This window comes from Cordyceps javanica, chromosome 4 (genome assembly GCF_051103115.1).
Source record: "Cordyceps javanica chromosome 4, complete sequence".
Lineage (NCBI taxonomy): Eukaryota > Fungi > Ascomycota > Sordariomycetes > Hypocreales > Cordycipitaceae > Cordyceps > Cordyceps javanica.
Window position 1 is genome coordinate 1,583,136 of NC_139298.1, and position 19,130 is coordinate 1,602,265.

The window sequence follows — 19,130 nt, forward strand, 5'->3', positions numbered from 1 at the left end:
GCCAGGGCCACGTCATGCGGATCGTACTATTCAAACCCGATGCCCACTATATTCGTAGCCTCTGGAGTGAAACAAGTGTTTCCGTGTATAAATCCCCGAGTTGCACTCATTCTTGAGGCAACATAGATGACCAGACCGGGGTCAACCCATGCCATGAGGGGTGCTCGCATTGCGCTCATTGTGAATGCAGCTCCGGGATGCTGGCCAAGACATTGCCAACGGCCCATATGCGATAGTATTGGGGCAAGAGAAATGGCCCTGCGCCTAAAGTCGCGCGCGACTCATATCCGATAGCAATACGAGTCTAGCATGGAGACCAAAATAGACCAAGCAGTCAAAAACTGTGATACATGTACGGAGGGGCAAAGAATAAGCTCCCGTCTCGTGCTACCCAACGTACAATGCCATCTGCCGTGTCTTGCCAGAGTATCGGCGCTGCAGCTCCGAGACTTTTATTTGTACAAGATATATGCATGGTTGATGCTTGTCACAAAGACTTTTCCCATGTGCGAGGCCGAGTGAATGGCCAAACCGGCAGGACAGAGGCTCCGTATCTGTGACCAGGACAGGATGGCCCGCGGCTCCGAGTGAGCCGGCTACGTCTAGAATGACTTTGGAGCAACTGGCAAAGACCCTGGGATGATGATGAACCGTGATTTACTCTTCTCCATTGGCTGTCTTGTCGATATCGTAATTTGCAAGCTCACGTTGCACAGGCCCAAGTGACAACAAGAGCGCAACGTCGCGGTATGTTTTGCTCCGTATCCTTGGCAATCAAGGAGGCGAGTGGCAAGCAACAAGATGACTGGAAAGAGGTGAGATTGCAAGTGCAAGTGACAGTGATATAGTACGTTCTTAGCAATCCGCTGATCCTTGTTGACGAGAGAGACACAGAGAGAGAGACACAGAGAGAGAGAGGGAGAGAGAGTGTGTGTGAGAGAGGGAGAGAGAGTGTGTGTGAGAGAGGGAGAGAGAGTGTGTGTGAGAGAGGGAGAGAGAGTGTGTGTGTATTAAAGAGAGAGAAAAAATCCGTGTGTGCTACCTGGTTGAAAAAAGGCAGCTGCTTCCACTCTATCACCTGATTCATCATATTTCTTTCTGTCGCTCCAGATCTGGCGCCGTGGCAAGGAGCCGACACCGCGATGGCGTCTACTGCGGTTCGTGGGGACGACCTCCCTTGCTACCACACCAGCCTGGGCCAACAGATCTTCAGGGTATTGATGTTACTGAGCACAGTATAGCACAGTATAGCACGTGGAAGACTATGAATTGATTGACCAACTACTGCTACACGTAGATTTGGTTACCCTACTATGTACTACGCTATAGTACCCAAGAACACAGGAGGGTAGAGGTATTTAGGTAGCAAGGAGTCCCTAGTAAAGTAGTAACTAGCCATTGGGTTATTCTCTATAGCGAAAAAGAATATACTATCGTACAGATTTTGATCTATGGCATCTAATGATGTAATTCTATCAAACCATCAACTACCTATAGTCAGCACACGTATAACGAACCAGACGTCGCCCACGCGCCACTACTATGTACCTTGATCCCGATATCTCGTCAGTACCTCCACACGCGGGTTCGGAAAAAAAATTGAAGACTTTTCTTACCTTACACGCCATCTGGGTTTTCCCCCCTGGTTGGCCACTTCAGTCGTGGGCCATTACCACCACGTCTGGCGGTACTTGATTGAACAGTGCGCAGGTCTATGGCAAGCATATATTTTGAGTCATTATCAGGGATGAAAGGATTGGTCCGAGAATGTATTTTTCCATGTCTATTATCCTGATGAACTATTAGCTATAGAAATCTCTGATACCTACGGCCACGCCTCATCGTAGCACTCACTGGCCTATCGCGGGATTATAGCAAAAAAAAAAAGAAAAAGAAAAAAGAAAAAAGAAACATCCTAATTGGCCAGACTCTAGTTTCTAGCTTGCGGAAATGTGCCGCACGGGACTATATACTACTTTATAAAAATCACCATTGACAATTGTTGACCGCTCAGTTGACCTGGCGCCGTTGAAAAGAGGTCAATCGTTTTCCGGAGAGAAAGTCGACAGATGCAAAGCAGCACGTGGGTGGGTTTGGGGTAGTTATAATTGATACTTAATTATCAATGGCCAGCCCAGCCCGTCGGTTCATCTACAGGACTACTGGTACTTATTACAACGCCCTGATAACAGAGGGGTCCCCGCAATCCTCCCCGCGCCGCTATGGCGAGCCGCGGCGGGAAGGGAAATAGCATGTGAGATGCAAAGTGGAGGCAGAGCAATCGTCCGTGGAAAAGGGCGCGGATGTACGGAGTAGACGAGAGTCCATCTCCCTTGTAGGTATCGGGTCGATTGTTTGATTTGACGGGATTACTGATGTGGAGGCCGGGGCACTGGGGAGAATCGGAACAAGAGTAGATTGGCAGCTCCACGCGGCGAGATGAAACGATGAATGCCAACTTGATCTCTCTTGGGCGTCGCCATCCGGAAAAAAAAAGGATCATCAGCGTACAGCTCAGGCCTTGGAAAGGGTGAGCAATGGAGGACGGAAAGGTCGGTGGTGGAGGGGGGTGGACTGCGCGGCGCGGCACGCTCGAGCAAGCCGAAAGCAAAAAAACCTTGGTAGCCAACGAATGAAATGTTGCGCGCACACATCTGTTTATCAGGCAGCATTGTTGGGGTTTACGGCGCATGAGCTTGCGAGCATGTTCATTGGCGCAGGGTGTTTTTCTCTCCATAACCTTGAGGGGGGGGGGCATGTAAGTGGTGGTGAGGCTGGCGAAACGTGAGGCAAAGAGATACCTCGGCGACTTGCCTTGGTTCTGGGTTGGGGCGCACCGAGTTACTGGAAAGTATGTAGTTACCCAAGGTAGGCGGATGTAATCAGGCAAGCCCCCCCCCCCTTCCCCGCGGCCCATCCATGTTAGCCGGTCAGTACAGCAAAAAAGTACGAAAAAGCGAGGTGAAGTGGGTTAAGGACGGGCTCACTCGTTGGATTGAAAGTTTTGCGGCGTCGGGCGGCGGAGCGGGTTGGTACTCATTTTAGTGCGTATTAGAGGAGGAGGGGTTATCATTGTTGGCAAATCTCTATTGTATCGGAGCAACGTTGGCAGGTCATTGTGTTGTGACGAAAGGGGGGCAGGTCACTTTGATTGTTTTGCTGTTTTTTTCATATATATATGTCTCTCGTAATGACGGTAATAAGGACAAACGGGGTGCGTCATGCAGATTTCAAAAATAGGGGTCCTGTGTAAGTACCTAAGTAGCTTGAAAGGGGAGACGCGACGCCGTTGTGCGAAACATCTAAAAACTTGAGAGAGTAACGAGATAAATAGATGTATTAAAAAAAGGATGAAGAGTAATTAATAATAAATGACTAGAACCCGATAATCCCCCCCTTCTCTTCACATAGCGCTCTCCATCTACGTACTTTGCAGCTGTGGCGTGGCAGCCTGCACAGCTATCAGTACCTACCTAACTGGCCTGCTTGCCACCTTCAGCCGGCTCCCTCCTTGCTATCCCCATCCACACCTCGAAGCTCTCCTCTCTCTCTTTAATTCTTCACCTTCCACCTTCTTCGTTTCATCTTCACTCCTTTCCCACCAATTCGCCATCTCCAGATTTCCAGTGCTTTTCGATTTTACCATTCTATTCATCGTCGACATTGGGCACACATCTCCCCCGCAGCTGTGCGCCAACCCTGTTCTCTCTGCCCATCAAGGGCAAGGCAAAAAGAAAAAAAAGAGAAAGAAGCTTCGTTGGGTCTTTCACGACCCCTGCCCTTCTGCCGGAACCATCGGGTTGCCACCATCAACCTAGGTCAATATCTAGATACCGTGTTCTCAATTTCTCGATACCGTGTTCGGCCTCCGACAACTTTTATCATCCCTGCATTCATTCTGCCTGCCGTCAAGAATGTCTGCCCGCTCGACAAGAAGACGATCCGCGCGCAACCGCGACGCCCAATCCCCGTCCGACGATGAACAGACCAACGGCAGCGCCGCCACCACCACTACCATGAACGGCAACGGCTCTGCTCACGCCCACGACGATGCCCTCGCCAGAAACACCGATGACGACAAGGAGGAGCGCGAAAACATCTTCCTCTTTTGGCCCAACCTAATCGGTATGCCCTCCTGCCCCAGCCCATGGCCGAACCACACACCCTCCCTCCCCCGGAGGCGACTCAAGTCCACCAAAAGCTGACCATTGCTCCCGCACCCCTCAGGCTACTCGCGGATCGTTCTCGCCATCGCCTCGCTCTACTACATGCCCCTCCACCCGCGAACTTGCGCAGTCTTGTATAGCATCTCGTGTCTGCTCGACGCCCTCGACGGCTACGCCGCCCGCCTCTTTGAGCAGTCGACCCGCTTCGGCGCCGTCCTCGACATGGTTACCGATCGCTGCACCACCTCGTGCCTGCTCGTCTTCCTGTCATCGGCCTTTCCCCGCTGGGCGATTGTCTTCCAGGCTCTCATCGCCCTCGACTTTTCAAGCCACTACATGCACATGTACGTCACTCTTGTCGTTGGCGGTGCCGACTCAAGCCACAAGAACATTGATAAGAGCAAGAGCTGGCTCTTGAATCTCTATTACACCAACAAGGTTCGTAAGCCCCCTTTCCCTGCCCACCCCAAGGCTCCCCTCGCCACCCCGTCGAAACTTTTTTGCTAACCGCAGACGCACGCAACACCAGACTGTCCTCTTCATTTTCTGCGGCCTCAATGAGCTCTTCTTCATCGCCATCTACCTCTTGTCCTTTTCCTCGCCTCTCCTGTCCCCTCACCTCATCAAGTCGGTCGAGGAGTCCAGCGGCACCCACATCCAGGCCGGCGCTCCCATGAACGCCTCCCTGCTCAAGCAGTTCTTCCCCGACCCGTACAGCGCCGCCGCTCTCGAGCTCGCCCGCGCTAACAAGATGGACTCGACCGTTCCCTGGATCCTCGCCGGTATCAGCTTCCCTGTCATGTTTGCCAAGAATGTCATCAATGTCGTCCAGCTCGTCAAGGCCAGCAGGTGGCTTGCCGAGGTCGATATCCGAGCCCGCAAGGCCCAAGGCCTCCCTCGCAAGGCCAAGGCTAAGCGCGTGTAAGGGCCGGTAGTACCATGTACAACAGCGCCGTTACGACGCAAGACCCTTTGCTGAGACGAATGTCGTACTCGCGCCATCGGACAATGTACACAAAATAAACCATTTTGGGCATGTTGGGCTTTTGTTTTGGAGACCCAATTTGGCAACAACAGGGAGTGAGCACTCCCGCCACCTGTCAGCTGCCCTCTGACGTTTGCATTATTTCTACATTTCTGCGGGATTTTTAAATGGCAGGAACACTACAACGGGGTTCTGATTTTTTTTAACGCCACGCCGGGACTGATTTCACGAACTGATCCTGCTCGATGAGCCAGAAGAAAAGGGGGACATTCTGAGACCAAGAGATGGAAGAGCAGGATTTGGTGTAACAAAAGAAGACTGGACGGTTCCTTTCTGTGTCACTCGTTTTTTTGTTTTACATGGAGAGAGAAATATGCGCAAGCTTTTTTGTTTGAAGCACGGTCTTGCGCCCTCTTTTTTTTTCTGACTATTTTCTTACTATTTTCTCGTCGTTTACTTTTGACCGCTGTTTTGCGCTACATTTGTATACATTTGTACTTTGTCGTCGGAATAGCCTCCTCATCTATTCAGAGAGGCGCCGATGCGTCCAATATCACTTTTAATCAATGAAGAAAAAAGGTTGCCAAGAAGAAGAAGAAGAAGAGGAAGAAGAAGAAGAAGAAAAGTTTGCCGAGCAGAGTTCGAATTAGAAGAATGTTGACATGTTCATGTGCAATGCGTCTTGTTGTTGACTATCAAAAGGTTGTCATTGGTACCTTTGTATCGCTCCCTTTATGCTATAGATGCCGCGTGCCTCAACTTTTCTTTTTTTCCTTCATGTAAATCACTTGATAAGAAACCTCTATAAGCATGTATGTATACCCGTACCTTTTTTGCCAGAAAAGAGCCAAACGCCCGCCCGTCACATAATTGACAAAAAAAAAAAAAGAAGGAAATAGCTGTTTTGATATCCGGCATTAGCCGCAGGCTGGCTCGTCGCCCGCGGCACCAAGCGTGTGGCCATGGATGCCGCCGTCGAGAATGAGCCCTTCGTTGTCGTCCTGGTCGTCCTGCACCCGGCGCCAGCCCTTGCGCTGCTGACGCCGCTGCCGCGCCGCCTCCTTGTCCTCCCCTGCACTGCTGCTGCTATCCGCCGCCGCCGGCTCTTTGCCCTTGGGCGGCTGGAAGACGGGCTTCATGAGGGAGCCTAGCAGCGGGTTGCGGCTGAATGCGCCGCCGCCGCCATCTCGGGATGCTGCTGCCGCCGACGCGGCAGCGTTGTGGGAGAGGATCGTCTCCCGGCCCGCGTCACGGTCCTCTTCGTCCTCGGGCGTGCGCGGCCGCTCGACGGGGGCCAGCTTGCGCACGACGCGCCCGCTGACGAGGTCGATGCTGACAACCTGCTGGCGCTTCTCGTACTCGGGGCGGGCGTTCCACTCCATCTCGCGCAGCACTTTTTGCTGGCGCTTGAGCTCGCGCGCGCGGTCCTCGGGCGTCGCCCACATGCTGCCGCCGCCGGTGCCGGCGACGGCGGCGGAGACGTCAAAGTCGGACGCCTCGTCGCGGACCGTGGTGCGCTGCGCGTTTTGCGCCTGAAAGTTGAGGAGCTTGTCGCGGTGCTCGCGCGCCTTGGCGGCGGCCTCGGCCAGCGAGGGCCCGGCCTCGACGACGGCGCTGCCAAAGTGGCCGCGCGGCTGCGAAAAGGGCGCCGGCTTCTGCGCGACCTCGGCGCGCCGGTGGGCGCTGGCGTGCGCGGCCATGCGCTCCTTGCCGCGCTGGTCCTTGAGCTCGCGCACCAGCACCTGCACCTCGTCGGGCGTCATGAGCGCCGCGCCGCAGTAGGTGCACGGCCCCAGACCCTCCTTGACGCAGATGACCTTGCCGCACGAGAGGCAGTTGGGCGCGGCCGTCTGCAGCGGGTGCCGCGTGGCGACGCAGAGGCACCGCCGCGCCCGCGGGTCGTCGAGCGACGGGTTGGTCGAGACCTCGAGGGCCCGGATCGCGGCGTCGAGGTCCGCCACGGCCGTCGACTGGCCGGCCATGGGTCTGCCGCCCGAAATGGAGACCTTGGTGGTGGTGGTGGCGGCGCCGGGTTTCGGCGTGGAACTGCGCGTGCTCGGGTTGGACTTGGACTTGGGCTTGCCGAGGGACTCGGAGATTAGGAAGCCGGCGGACGAGGCGTGCTGCTTGGGCGCTGCCTGCTGCTGAGGCTGCGGCTGCGGCTGCGGCTGCGACTTTGAAGGCTGGCTGGTGGGCGGTGAGGCGGGTCGCGACGTTTGGTTGCTCGTCGGTGCGCTCGCGCGTTGCGTGATGTAGTCGAGATCCGAGTCCTTTTTGCTGTACACCGTCCCCGAGGGACCGACATACGAGTCCACGAGGCGGGCCTGCGGAGTGTGCAGCGCCGCCTTTTTCTTCTTGGGGCCGCCGCGCCTCGACCTGGGCACGGCGTCGAGGCCGGGAGAAGAAGAAGAGGCGGCGGCAGACGGGGCGGCACTCGGAGAGGCAGCGGCGGGCGTCTCGCGGCGGGCGTTGAATGAGGCAATGAAGTCGACGGCGAGGGGCGAGTCGCCGAGCAGGTTGCTAAAGTGGGATGCGGCGTCCGACTTGGAGAGCGTGTTGGCATAGTCGAGCACCTGCAGCAGCTCGTCATCTGGCAACGGAAGCAGCTGCGACAGCTGAGCCCGCGACATGGTGTGCTGGCCGGCCGGTATGAATGTGATGTGATGGCGGTGGTGATGGCTGTTGTTGAAGAAAAGTCACGATTCTTGTCGTCGAGGTTGCGTTTGTGCTGGTGGCCGCCCCGCCAGTATGCGTCACTCGCCGATGGCACTAGAGGAGCTGTTTGGTGAGAGAGGGCACAGGTGAAGCGCAGGTCACGTAGCGATTTGCCATTGAGATTGTCGGACCATTTCCACTGTGTTTTTAGCCACCTATCTGCCAACAGTGGGATTTTTTGTCTCTTTCAATTTGTAGGGTGTCCCTGCGTCTGCGCCAGGGTAAGTGATGCCTACCTCAAGACGTCACGTTAGTCATGGGCCAAGGCGGTGGAAATACTAAGTACTTGTGGAAATAACAAAGGCAAAATGAAGGAGAAGAAAAGGTCTTGGCATGGCAATACTAGCAAATTGATTCCAACGATTTCTCAATGTTTCGTTACGGGGCAGATGTTGTAGGTAATCATTGCAGGTATCTTCGCACAACGTCACTTGCATGGGAGCAGCCGTGATGCATACGGACTGTGTACTGAGACTACTTAGTATGGGTGCTTACTTAAGTACGGAGTAGTAGAGACATAATAGCGCATCTACAAGTTCTCCGCAAGTACGGAGTACTGACCCTGGCAACTTGCGCACAGTCTCGTTCAGGACGCCGGCGCATGGACAACGGTCGCATGCAGTGTTGGTGATGGCCAAGCTTGGGCTCGTAATACCAGTAGGCGCCCACTCATGACAATGACGGCAAGGCCCGCCAACGACGAGGGTGTGGTCATTGGCCCCGAATTACTTTGGGCCAGTAGTAATATTTGGTAACAGGGGTCCGCTTCGACGAAGAGAATTAAAAAAAAAAAAATAGCCTGGTATAGATGCAGGGTGAGCATGGGCATTAGCCGAGCACCGCCGAGCTATGCCCGTTCTTCGTCCTGACCGACGCAGCCACAAAGAGGCTAGTGCATGTGGCTTTTCCGCATTTTTTTCTCACCTGCGCCGCCCCAAACAAAAGAGGCCAAGAAAGCAGGCCAGCACAAGCCAAGGGCCCCATCTGACCGAGCAACGGACCCGAACGCCTTTTCCCTCAACCACTTCCGACAAGTACTTACTCAACCTTGTATTCCCTCTCAATTGCCTCTCTCGCATCCTCTCACCCTCAATCCCCATCCTCACCAGTCACCATGTTCGCCGCCTCCAGAATCCAGACCCGGGCTTTCTCTGCCTCGGCCCGCAACGTACGTTTTTCTTCCCACCTCCTCGCCTGTTGAGCGTGCGACCCTCGTCGGTACTACGCCGCCGAGAGCTCGTCCCTTCCTTGACCCCTGCGTCATTGCCCGTTGCCTTTGCCGCTTCCCGTCGACGCGATTGCTAACCCATCACCGGCTTCTAGCTCTCCAAGGTTGCCGTTCTCGGTGCCGCCGGCGGTATCGGACAGCCCCTCTCCCTGCTCCTGAAGCTGAACCCCCGTGTCACCGACCTCGCCCTCTACGACATCCGTGGTGGCCCTGGTGCGTTAAATATGAACCCTGCTGCCGCCTTGCATTGTCTCACTTTGCCATGGCTCCCGTGATGGCAATTGACGCTTCGCAAATGCGTCCAGCTGCATGCTGCTGCTCCCGGGCGACCCGGCTAACCAGTCTCTCCCCTTCTAGGTGTCGCTGCTGACATCTCCCACGTCAACACCAAGTCCACCGTCACCGGCTACGATCCCACCCCCGAGGGTCTCGCCGCCTGCCTCAAGGATGCCGAGATTGTCCTCATCCCCGCTGGCGTTCCCCGCAAGCCCGGCATGACCCGTGACGACCTCTTCAACACCAACGCCTCCATTGTCCGTGATCTCGCCAAGGCCGTCGCCGAGTCTGCCCCCAAGGCCAAGACTCTCGTCATTGCCAACCCCGTCAACTCCACCGTCCCCATCTGCGCCGAGGTCTTCAAGGCCCGTGGTGTCTACAACCCCAAGACCCTCTTCGGTGTCACCACTCTTGACGTTGTCCGCGCCAGCCGCTTCGTCTCCGCCATCAAGGGCACTGACCCCAAGGACGAGAACATCACCGTCGTCGGTGGTCACTCCGGTGTCACCATCGTCCCTCTCTTCAGCCAGAGCAGCCACCCCGACCTGAGCTCCAACGCTGAGCTCGTCAAGCGTGTCCAGTTCGGTGGTGACGAGGTTGTCAAGGCCAAGGACGGCGCTGGCTCTGCCACCCTCTCCATGGCCATGGCTGGTGCCCGCATGGCTGACTCTCTCCTCCGCGCCGCTGCCGGCGAGAAGGTCATTGAGCCTACCTTTGTTGAGTCTCCCCTCTACAAGGACCAGGGCATCGAGTTCTTCAGCTCCAAGGTCGAGCTCGGCCCCGACGGTGTCAAGGAGATTCTTCCCGTCGGCAACGTCGATGCCACTGAGCAGGGCCTCCTCGACGCCTGCATTGTCGACCTCAAGAAGAACATTGAGAAGGGTGTCTCCTTCGTTGCCCAGAACCCCGGCAACTAAATGCACCCATTACCCCAACCTGGTGTAAAATAGCCGTGGTCTCGCTGGGCAGCGTACCATGGCTATCAATCGCAGAGTAACCCAGCCCACGCACGAACTGGGTTTTCTGCCTGTATGACAAAATTCGTATTGTAGGATGGAGGGAGGAAATGAGAGATGCAATTTTGAGTTCCGAATACCATGAGCAGGGATTGGTCAATGATTTTGTGCGGGAGACTCCGGCATAGTTTGGCGCTGGCTCCCTTGTCAGCTCCTGTTTACAATGTATTCGAGCTTATTTTCTAGACGCAATAGAGTCCGTGAAAGTATCACTACTTGCAACACTCGTGACATGTCGCTGCAACCTCTAGCAAGTTGACCCTCTTCCCTGGTCGCAGGCCAGGTTGGAGTGTGTTGCCTTTAAAAATTGAGAGTGCAACCAGCATCTATTTATACAGAGCGAGCGGCGTCTTGGTAACCTGTGCATCTGACTGTGCAGCTGCAGCCCAGCCTAGATACTCAACTACGGCGCAACACATGCACATGCATACACACACAAACACCAAAGCCTAGATACATCTTCTCCTTTGTCTATAAGCTCCTGTTCATCTCGACTTCTATCAGTTCCATATCCATTTCTTCTTTGCATAGTGCGTCAAAAAATTCACAACGTCCACCATGATCTTACAGCCTTCGCTAGTTCTATTTGCTCACTGCCGCTGGCGACCAGCACGCCACTCCTGCAGCTGCCTCTTGCGCTCCTCCACCTTGCGCTCAAACTCGGCGACCTTTTCGAGGCGCTTCTGCTCCTCCTCGGCAGCCTTCTGGTCAGCGACAATCTTTTTGCGAGCGGCCTCGCGCGCGAGCTGCTCGGGACGGCGCTCGGCAATATCGCGCGGGCGGTAGTCGCTGAAGAGGGACTTCAGGACGACCTCGATGACCCAGCAGACGACAAAGTCGAGGCCCATGACGACGGTCATCTTGAGCTTGAACTCGTCCGTAAACGGCACCAGCTTGATGCCCTCGTTGATCTCGGGGATGAGCTCCATGGCGCAGACAAAGGCGAGGCCAGAGACGCCGACGATGCCGTAGAACATGGCCTTGTTCTCGGTGAGCGCCTCGCGGAACGGGCGACCCTGATAGTTGATGGCAAATGTTGACACCTGCTGCACAAGCTGCAGCAGATAGATGGCTGAGTTCAGCAGCGACGGTTCAAATTCGGCTTCCAGGTCGACGTCGTTGGAGCGAGGCTCGAGCTTCTCGCAAAGGCGGGCGACGTAGATGAGAGTAACAATGTGCACGGCAAACTGGCCCAAAATTGATCCGATAATGTAAATGTTGAAGATATTCGGCTGCGGCCGCTCCTTGCTCAGACCCTCCACCACCTTGGCGCGGGAGATGCTGAGGAAGCAGACGGACATGAGCATACCACTAATAGTGTACTGTGTGTCACCAAACTTGATACCCTCAAGGTATAAAACAGACAGGGAATAGGCGGAGATGAGACAGTTGAGTGCAAGGATCTTGTACATCTGAATAGTAGCAACCAGAGTGCAGCGACCCTGACGGATAATGTTGGGAATGGCAATGACATCGCGGAGCTTGGACGTGAAGGGAGCAGCAACAGAGGCATCTCCAAGCTTCAACGTAGGAGGCTCGTCATCGCCCAGTTCAGCTTCCATCATGCCGGAGGAGAGCTTGTCGGCGAAGCTCGCGGCCTTGGCTTGAGCAGCGGCTTGGCGAGCAGCACGAGGATCATTGGTGTTCATCAATTGCTGAGCGGCGGGTGAAGTGATTGTCTCGATGGGGTGACCGACAGACTTGACATATTCCTCGGCAGAAATACCCTTCTTCTCCGCCTCACGTTCAACAGCTTTCTGGTAATGGGGGTTGGCAGGCCCGGGGGGGTAGAGGTGCGCAATCAGGACAGGGGCAGGAGGCTGGGGTTGGTTGAACCGCTTCATGAGATCGCACTGCTTTTGGTACATGTCCTTGAGCCTGGTGTTACGAGCATGATCGGCGATGCGGTTCAGGTCGTCCTTTGTACCGTTGAGAAGAGCAATGCCAATGTGGGCCTGCTTGAGCGCGCCAACATCGTTAGTGCCATCACCAGCCATCAGAGTGTAGTATCCCATATCCTTGAGACTGAGCAGAATATCTTCCTTTTGCTTGGGCGAGACACGAGCGTAAACCCAAGCGTGGCGAATAAGAGTGTCCCATCCTGGCTGGCCCTGGAGCTTGGCCAGAGCATATCCAGTTACGCAAAGGTCGTTGTCCTTGACAATCTTGGGGTCAATAGGCTTGGTAGGGTCGACGGAGATGGTAATACGGTCATCGACGCTGCGCCAGACGAGGTGCTCAGCACCCTTGTCATCCTCAGGAGCATCCAAGATGAGAACATCACGATCAACAATCTCCACCTCACGAGCGACGTGAACCGCGGTCAGAGGATTGTCACCAGTGATCATAACAACGCGATGGCTGCTCTCATTCAGCATCTGGACTGCCTCCTTGGCATCCTCCTTTAGGGGACAGTGAAGGATCAAGAAACCAGCGAACGTCAAATCAGCCTCGACCTTCTCGCGCTTCAGGTCATTGATCTTGGCGGCACCAAGCTCAGAGTCGACAGTCAGCTGCTTGTAGGCAAGAGCAAGAACGCGTGAACCTTTTCGGGTGAAGTACTTGTACGTCTCCTCATAGTCCGTTGGGACTTCAACCAACATCTTCATAATAGTTTCAGGGGCTCCCTTGACACCAGCGAAAGTGCCCTTGAGCTTTTCACCAGTCTTTGTGTTAGTACCGTTGACCATGGCAATAGAGCTTTGACGTTTCAAAGCAGAGGAGAACTGGAAACGACGTTTGATCTGGACATTTCCAACAGTGCCCTCGGCTTTGTCAGTGCTGGAGAGTATATCCTTGCGCCCGAGAGTCCAGCCAAGAGAGCTAAGGGTAGCCTTTTCCATGGGGTCTCCAACAATGTCTCCTTCATCAAGCTTGACCAAGGCATGGGCAGTGGCCAAAACCAGCTGGGTCTCCATGCTGGCTCCCTTGACAGAAATAATGGTGGAGTGGGCCCCATCAGATTCCTTCTTGTCCTCAACATCAGAATGGTTCAAACCAAGTCCAGCAATGCCCTCAACGACGAGGTCCTCGCCTGTTAGAGTTCCAGTCTTGTCAAAACAAGCAACGTCGACGCGGCCCGCGTAAGGAATACGGAAGGGCTCGGTGCAGAAAATGGCCAGCTTAGCCAAAGCGGCCAAACTGGTGTTGACGGCAAGACTAAGTTCCATAGGCAGCTCAGGAGGGACGACGCTAGTCACAATCAAGACACAGTCGAGAAGGAGCTTAGAACGCTTGCGGTCCTTACGCACGCCTTCATCCCAGACATACCAAGAAGCGGCAATGGCGAAAATAAGAAGGAACAAGATGAAAAGCAAAGCCTCGACGTTGTTAGCAGAGACATGCTCAGTAGAGTAGATCATGGTTCGGACAAGGCTGCCCTGAGAAGTCTCGAAACCGGTCTTGGTCACAATAGCCATAGCACCATTATCAGGGGGTGTAGGAACCCCGGAAGAGAGAATAGGTTTTTCCTGGTCGGCAGTTCCGTGAGTAACTTGGAGAACTTTTGTGCCACCCCAGAGGAAGGCGTTTTTATCAAGACCATCAGCATCGAGTGTCGCATCGGCAGGGCGAAGCTGGATCGAGTCCTTAAGGAGAGGGGTACTCTCGCCGGAAAGCATGGCTTCGTTGACAATAGCGGTGCCCTCAACAAGAATCATGTCACAAGCAACACCGCTGTCATCCTTGGTACGGGTGACGGAAACAAGGTCGCCCGGAAGGAGAGCATCGCTCTGGACCTCGGTCCATGTACCGAGACGGTACACCCACATATCGTATGGCTTAATGCTCATTCCTCGGAACTCGGTCAAAGTGCGCTGACGTTGCCAGACTACGGTGCTTTCAAAGGCGACAAGCATGAAGAGAGTGAAGAGCGAGTAGTACCAGTAGTCGTCGAGCATCCACAGACCAACGCAGAAAATTTGGAAGACGAAAAAGGGCGCAACAGCGTGCTCCTTGAACAGCTCAGTGAAAGTCGGGACGGGAATATCGAAAGTATTAGTGCCATAGTGGTGTTCCATGCGCGACAGCTCGGAAGTACTGTCGATACCACGGGACGACTGAAAGTCACGAATGAGGGGCTTGGGCTCGGAGTCGATTGCATACTTGAGCGTATCGAAGGACTTGGTCGCGGGGTTGTACAGGAAACGGCGCTTTTGAAAGAGGAACGAGAGATTGGTCTTCCCGCCAGCCTAAAGATGGGGTGTTAATAGATAGTATAAGGTGCTGATGTGAATTGCGCCTACCTTGTCGCGAACCAACTTGCAGATTTCGGCTGAGCCGGCGTTGGCAACGGGGATGACCTTGATGAGCTGGGCATCTTCAACCGACTTGGCGGACTTGGCTGTGAAGATGGCATCGAGATTGACACTCCAATGAGTGCTAAGCCAAACCAGAGACTGGACGGTAATGATGGAACCGACCCAGACAAAAGTCCATTCGGGGGCGCCGATGTGTTTCTCGTAGAGATCCGGCGTAAGAAAATATCGGAGGAAGACAGGCCATACAATGGCGAATGGCCAAATGTAGGCGCGGAAGTGAAAGGAAAGCGGGTTCAGCAGCTGCGCGTGCTTAATTTGCGAGTTTTCGACCAGGGGCGCCATCTTGAAGCGTTTGGGTAGGCCGGCGCCGGCCAGGAATCAAGGGGGGGACGCAGCGACGGGCGCGTCAATTAGCGATGGCGTCTGCAAAGGAGGCTCCGTCAGCGCCGTCGATAACAGAAAAATAAGCCGAGAAGCAGTCGCCAAAGAACCCGGATGGAGATGCGGCGGCAAGGCGAAGAATGTGGAAGAAGGCTTTCGGCGAAGGGCCCGCGATCTGTACTTTTCTTGCCATGGAACGTGGCGTGGGTTTTTGGCTGCCTTGCGCTAGTTGTGGCTCAAGCAACCCAAAGAGGGAACCTTTGCCACAAGTGGCTGGTGCAGCCGAGAGCTCATCACCGTCATCGCTGGCGCCTGGCTTGCCAACGCGATATTTGCTATGAGGATCTGAGATGTCGTATTCCATGCATGTGGCAGATATTGATCTTCATACTGAAGACATGGAATGAACCGCGAGAGAGGACTTGACCTCGCCCTGCTCAGAGATGCAGGATTTACAAGGCTAGCCCCTGCAAGCCGAAGCGTTTGCACCCGTGCAGGTGACCGTACGACTTGTGGATATCAACGAATGGTTCGGGCGCACAGTCTACCAGTCAGGACAGGTGGGATTTCTAGATAAAGCTTGAAAATAACTCTAATCTGTTGGCGAGAATACCCAGCCTCGTGGTCCTGGCGACAGCCAGCCTCATTGGCTTGGCACCGTAGCTGGCAAGCCAAAGCACCTTGATGTCCCTGTTTTTGAAGCCATAACCACCAAATGTTGGTTTTTGGGGATTCGAGACTCTGAAAACTCTTTATGAATTTTCTTGGCGGCAAAAATGGCTCAGAAACTAGCAATTTGCAGCCCACTATGCCTGCGCGGATAACAATTATCTCAAAGTTGTTATGACGTCTGGCTGCCAGCTTGATGAACTCGTTCTACCCACTTGCCCGGGCTGTAAACTCTAGCATAGAACGCCTCATATATTGAGAACAGAAAATGGCGCAGGGAGCTGTCTTGGCAGATACATGGACGGTCAGCCATCTTGACCGCTTCACAACAAAGAAGAGTGTAGAGTGTCAATACAACTGACTATATATATCTTAGTCAACGCCCCCCTCATTGAATAGCTCGAGAATCGTACCATCAACTTTCCGACTTTGAAGGCCTCACTGAAATTCCAACATGAAGACACTGAGCTTTATTCTGGCACTCGCTGCCCCAGGTGTCATGGCCTCCCCCCTCCCGGCCGAGCAAGGGACTCCGACGGCACTCAGCACCGTACCGACTTCGACACCCAAGGCAGAAGCCTACGTTTGGAATGAAGGATGGCATGCAGAGATCCCCATTCATTCATCATGTAATAGCACGCTACGTGCCCAACTTCGATCCGCCCTTGACGACGCAGTGAAGCTGGCCCAGCATGCTAGAGACCACCTTCTACGTTTCGGCAGCAAGTCGGAGTTCGTCCAAAGGTATTTTGGAAACGCCACTCTGACAGAGGCTATCGGCTTGTATGATCACATCATTGCGGGAGACAAAGGGGCCATGACCTTCCGCTGCGACGATCCTGACGGAGTTTGCGCTTCGAAGCCAAGTACGTGTTCCAGAAGAGCATCGAAATAACAAAAAAAAAGATGACGCAACTGACAACTATAATTATAGCCTGGGCAGGACACCACCGAGGAAAGAATGGCACTGAGGAAACCGTCATCTGTCCCTTGTCTTTTGAATTGCGACGCCCACTCTCATCAGTCTGCAACCTTGGCTATACTGTCGCTGGGAGCCCTTCGAAGCTCATATGGGGAACCGACATCCTGCACCGATTGCTTCATGTCCCAACGATCAGCGGCAATGTAGTGGATCACTATGCGGAGGACGGTTATACCGGAGTTCTGGATTTGGCAAAGAAAGACCCTTCAAAGAGTACTAAAGATAGCAACGCGCTCCAGTATTTTGCGATCGATGTTTGGGCTTACGACATTGCGGCTCCAGGAGTGGGCTGCACCGGAAAGCCAGTGACGGAAACAAAGGCCTAGACGGTATGGAAGATGAGACAAGAAGGGGGGAGAGGCCCATGGGTAGCTTAGTGGAAATTTTGATGCAAAGCGGAATGCCAATGCCGTTTTGGAGTAGCGGCCCGGGAGATTTCGTTTTGTATTCATGATCCAGAATCAACTGTTTCTCAGCGAGCGTGCGAGACTTGGATCGGAGAATGCATCGCAGATTGACGTGGGAAGCGACGGAACATTACGAAGTGAGCTTTAATTAACGGAAATGAATGCTGAATAACTCTATGATATTGAATGCCGGCTATGCAGAATGTGGAAAAAAATTTAAAAACGAACGTGAAACCACTTTTTATCTTGAGCCTTCAAGAAGGCTTCATAGTAGACGGAGTCGTCTTGTCTAGTGATCCTCGACATCTTCGTCCCTTCCAGGATACATGATATCCTGAATGACAACAGCGCGAATCTGGAAGGCAAGAACAAACAAGTAGGCGCAAACCATCATGATGCTCATAAAAGTTGTACACCACATGAGAGCATCGCTTCCGAACTCTCGGGCCATGGAAATAGACGCCAGGGTGAATCCCGTGTTGGGGAAGACGGCAGCCCACCAGCCGAGGTGAAAGTACTTTGGAGGTGACTGGATTACGGCGACAACTGCAATACCAAACCACCATAAGCTCAGCGCCCATAGGAACACTGCACCGATCATGGCCAAGTTGTAGAGGACCATCTTATCCAGCAGAGAGTTCTCCAGGGCAGTGGACCGCTCAAGAGATTTGGCCATGCCGATAATGGCCAGCGCCGTGAACGCGGGAGGCCCGACGCACATGAAGAGACCCGGTCGGTGCTCTCTGTTGGGCAGGCCCGACTGCATCAGTCTTCCGATCATGTGCGCGTACATGAGCATCGCGACGGACAGACCGAGTCCTTGGCACGTCAGGCCAGCCCCAACAACGGGCAAGATGGAGATCTCGGCCTGCGTCTTTGCAATGACGGACGCAATCGTACCCGAGAGCATGATGGGGAAGATGGGGAGAATCCAGGTGGGCATCATGGTCTGCAGCTTGTGGCTGTGCGCAGCGAAGGCGAAGCTGTACTGGCCAACGGCGAGGGTGAGGGTAAGCAGAACATAGCCCCAGAATACACCTTGAATAGCCCAGGACAGCGCTCCGTCATTGTCAGGTATCCAGTACCTATGCGTGCTGGTGATGACGGTAGCAAAGGAGAGAAAGGCGGTTGGCACAAAGAACCCCTCGCGAGGATGGGTGATGGAGCGTGAAAAGGAGCCCTTGTGAAGCCAGAAACGGAGCAGGAGACAAGTAGTGACGAAGGAGAAGATGACAAGGTTGATAAAGTATATGACAAAGCCAATAGTATTGAGGCCGGGAAAAGTCTTGAGCTGGTTGCCAATGAGCAAAGCCAAACCTCCTGTGCTCATGGGCCAAGTGTACCAAGCCCATGTGAAGTGATGAAGACGTTGCTTGATGGAAATGCTGGGGCGGTTGGGGTCGTAGGGGTCTACGGCTGGAGAGCGTGCCTTTTCATCTGAGCCGTGAGAGATTTCGAAAACGGATGTGTTCTGGAGATGTTTTGGCAGTCGTTGAGCCTCTTCGTCGAGCCGGGAGCCACCAGGGTCCTTGTGATCGTCCGATCGAGATATGGCAGAGTGAAAGGAATTTCTTCGTGTAGGTGTGTTTGAGTCAATCCAAAAGGGAGGTGAGGCCTCATGGGAAGGGTTGAAGGCAACCAACTTGCCAAAAGATGAGGCCGAGATGTTCCGATTCTTCTCGTCCATGGTTCCAGACCAAGTACAAGAAGGGTTGCTAGAGATAGTTGTAAGTTATGAATATTTCGGATATCTTGAACAAAGGAAAATAAATGATGAGGTCTATCGAGAAAAGTTTTTTCGCTAAAAGGTATTCCAGGGGAGCTCATCCCTTAAGTATAACCAAGGGAACAGGCCCTGCCTGGTCGGCTCATCTACTGATACACAGATTCCAATCTCTCTACGCTGATCCCAAAGCTTTGCGTGGCCTGCTGCTTGGGCACAGCCCCCGGTCAAGCCCCTAACAGCACACCCGACAAATCAAATACTGACTAGATAAAGATAGTGTACAGAGGCCAAGCCAGGTTAGTGCGTACTGAGTAGGTAGT

The 19,130-nt window shown here is 54.0% G+C and overlaps 6 protein-coding genes across 6 annotated transcripts; 3 read left to right on the top strand and 3 right to left on the bottom strand.

Moving 5' to 3' along the window:
* Positions 1-3,914: 3,914 nt before the first annotated feature.
* On the top strand, positions 3,915-5,091 carry V2A60_006363 (CDP-diacylglycerol--inositol 3-phosphatidyltransferase; the record flags this gene model as incomplete). The annotated part of the gene is made up of 3 exons (XM_083257657.1): positions 3,915-4,125; positions 4,228-4,604; positions 4,696-5,091. 3 exons carry the CDS (start codon positions 3,915-3,917, stop codon positions 5,089-5,091), a joined length of 984 nt encoding a protein of 327 aa, XP_083113783.1.
* A 977-nt stretch (positions 5,092-6,068) lies between these two features.
* Positions 6,069-7,781, bottom strand: V2A60_006364 (putative zinc finger motif, C2HC5-type-domain-containing protein; the record flags this gene model as incomplete). The annotated part of the gene is made up of 1 exon (XM_083257658.1): positions 6,069-7,781. The coding sequence occupies one exon, from the start codon at positions 7,779-7,781 to the stop codon at positions 6,069-6,071; it is 1,713 nt and encodes a 570-aa protein (XP_083113784.1).
* Positions 7,782-8,980: 1,199 nt separating this feature from the next.
* On the top strand, positions 8,981-10,287 carry V2A60_006365 (malate dehydrogenase MDH1; the record flags this gene model as incomplete). Its single annotated transcript, XM_083257659.1, has 3 exons — positions 8,981-9,034; positions 9,190-9,307; positions 9,452-10,287. The coding sequence occupies 3 exons, from the start codon at positions 8,981-8,983 to the stop codon at positions 10,285-10,287; spliced, it is 1,008 nt and encodes a 335-aa protein (XP_083113785.1).
* A 689-nt stretch (positions 10,288-10,976) lies between these two features.
* Positions 10,977-14,987, bottom strand: V2A60_006366 (ion-transporting P-type ATPase SPF1; the record flags this gene model as incomplete). Its single annotated transcript, XM_083257660.1, has 2 exons — positions 10,977-14,576; positions 14,631-14,987. The coding sequence occupies 2 exons, from the start codon at positions 14,985-14,987 to the stop codon at positions 10,977-10,979; spliced, it is 3,957 nt and encodes a 1,318-aa protein (XP_083113786.1).
* Positions 14,988-16,149: 1,162 nt separating this feature from the next.
* V2A60_006367 (putative peptidase domain-containing protein) lies at positions 16,150-17,003 on the top strand (the record flags this gene model as incomplete). Its single annotated transcript, XM_083257661.1, has 2 exons — positions 16,150-16,561; positions 16,630-17,003. 2 exons carry the CDS (start codon positions 16,150-16,152, stop codon positions 17,001-17,003), a joined length of 786 nt encoding a protein of 261 aa, XP_083113787.1.
* A 370-nt stretch (positions 17,004-17,373) lies between these two features.
* V2A60_006368 (voltage-dependent anion channel-domain-containing protein) lies at positions 17,374-18,771 on the bottom strand (the record flags this gene model as incomplete). The annotated part of the gene is made up of 1 exon (XM_083257662.1): positions 17,374-18,771. The coding sequence occupies one exon, from the start codon at positions 18,769-18,771 to the stop codon at positions 17,374-17,376; it is 1,398 nt and encodes a 465-aa protein (XP_083113788.1).
* Between the last annotated feature and the right edge of the window lie 359 nt (positions 18,772-19,130).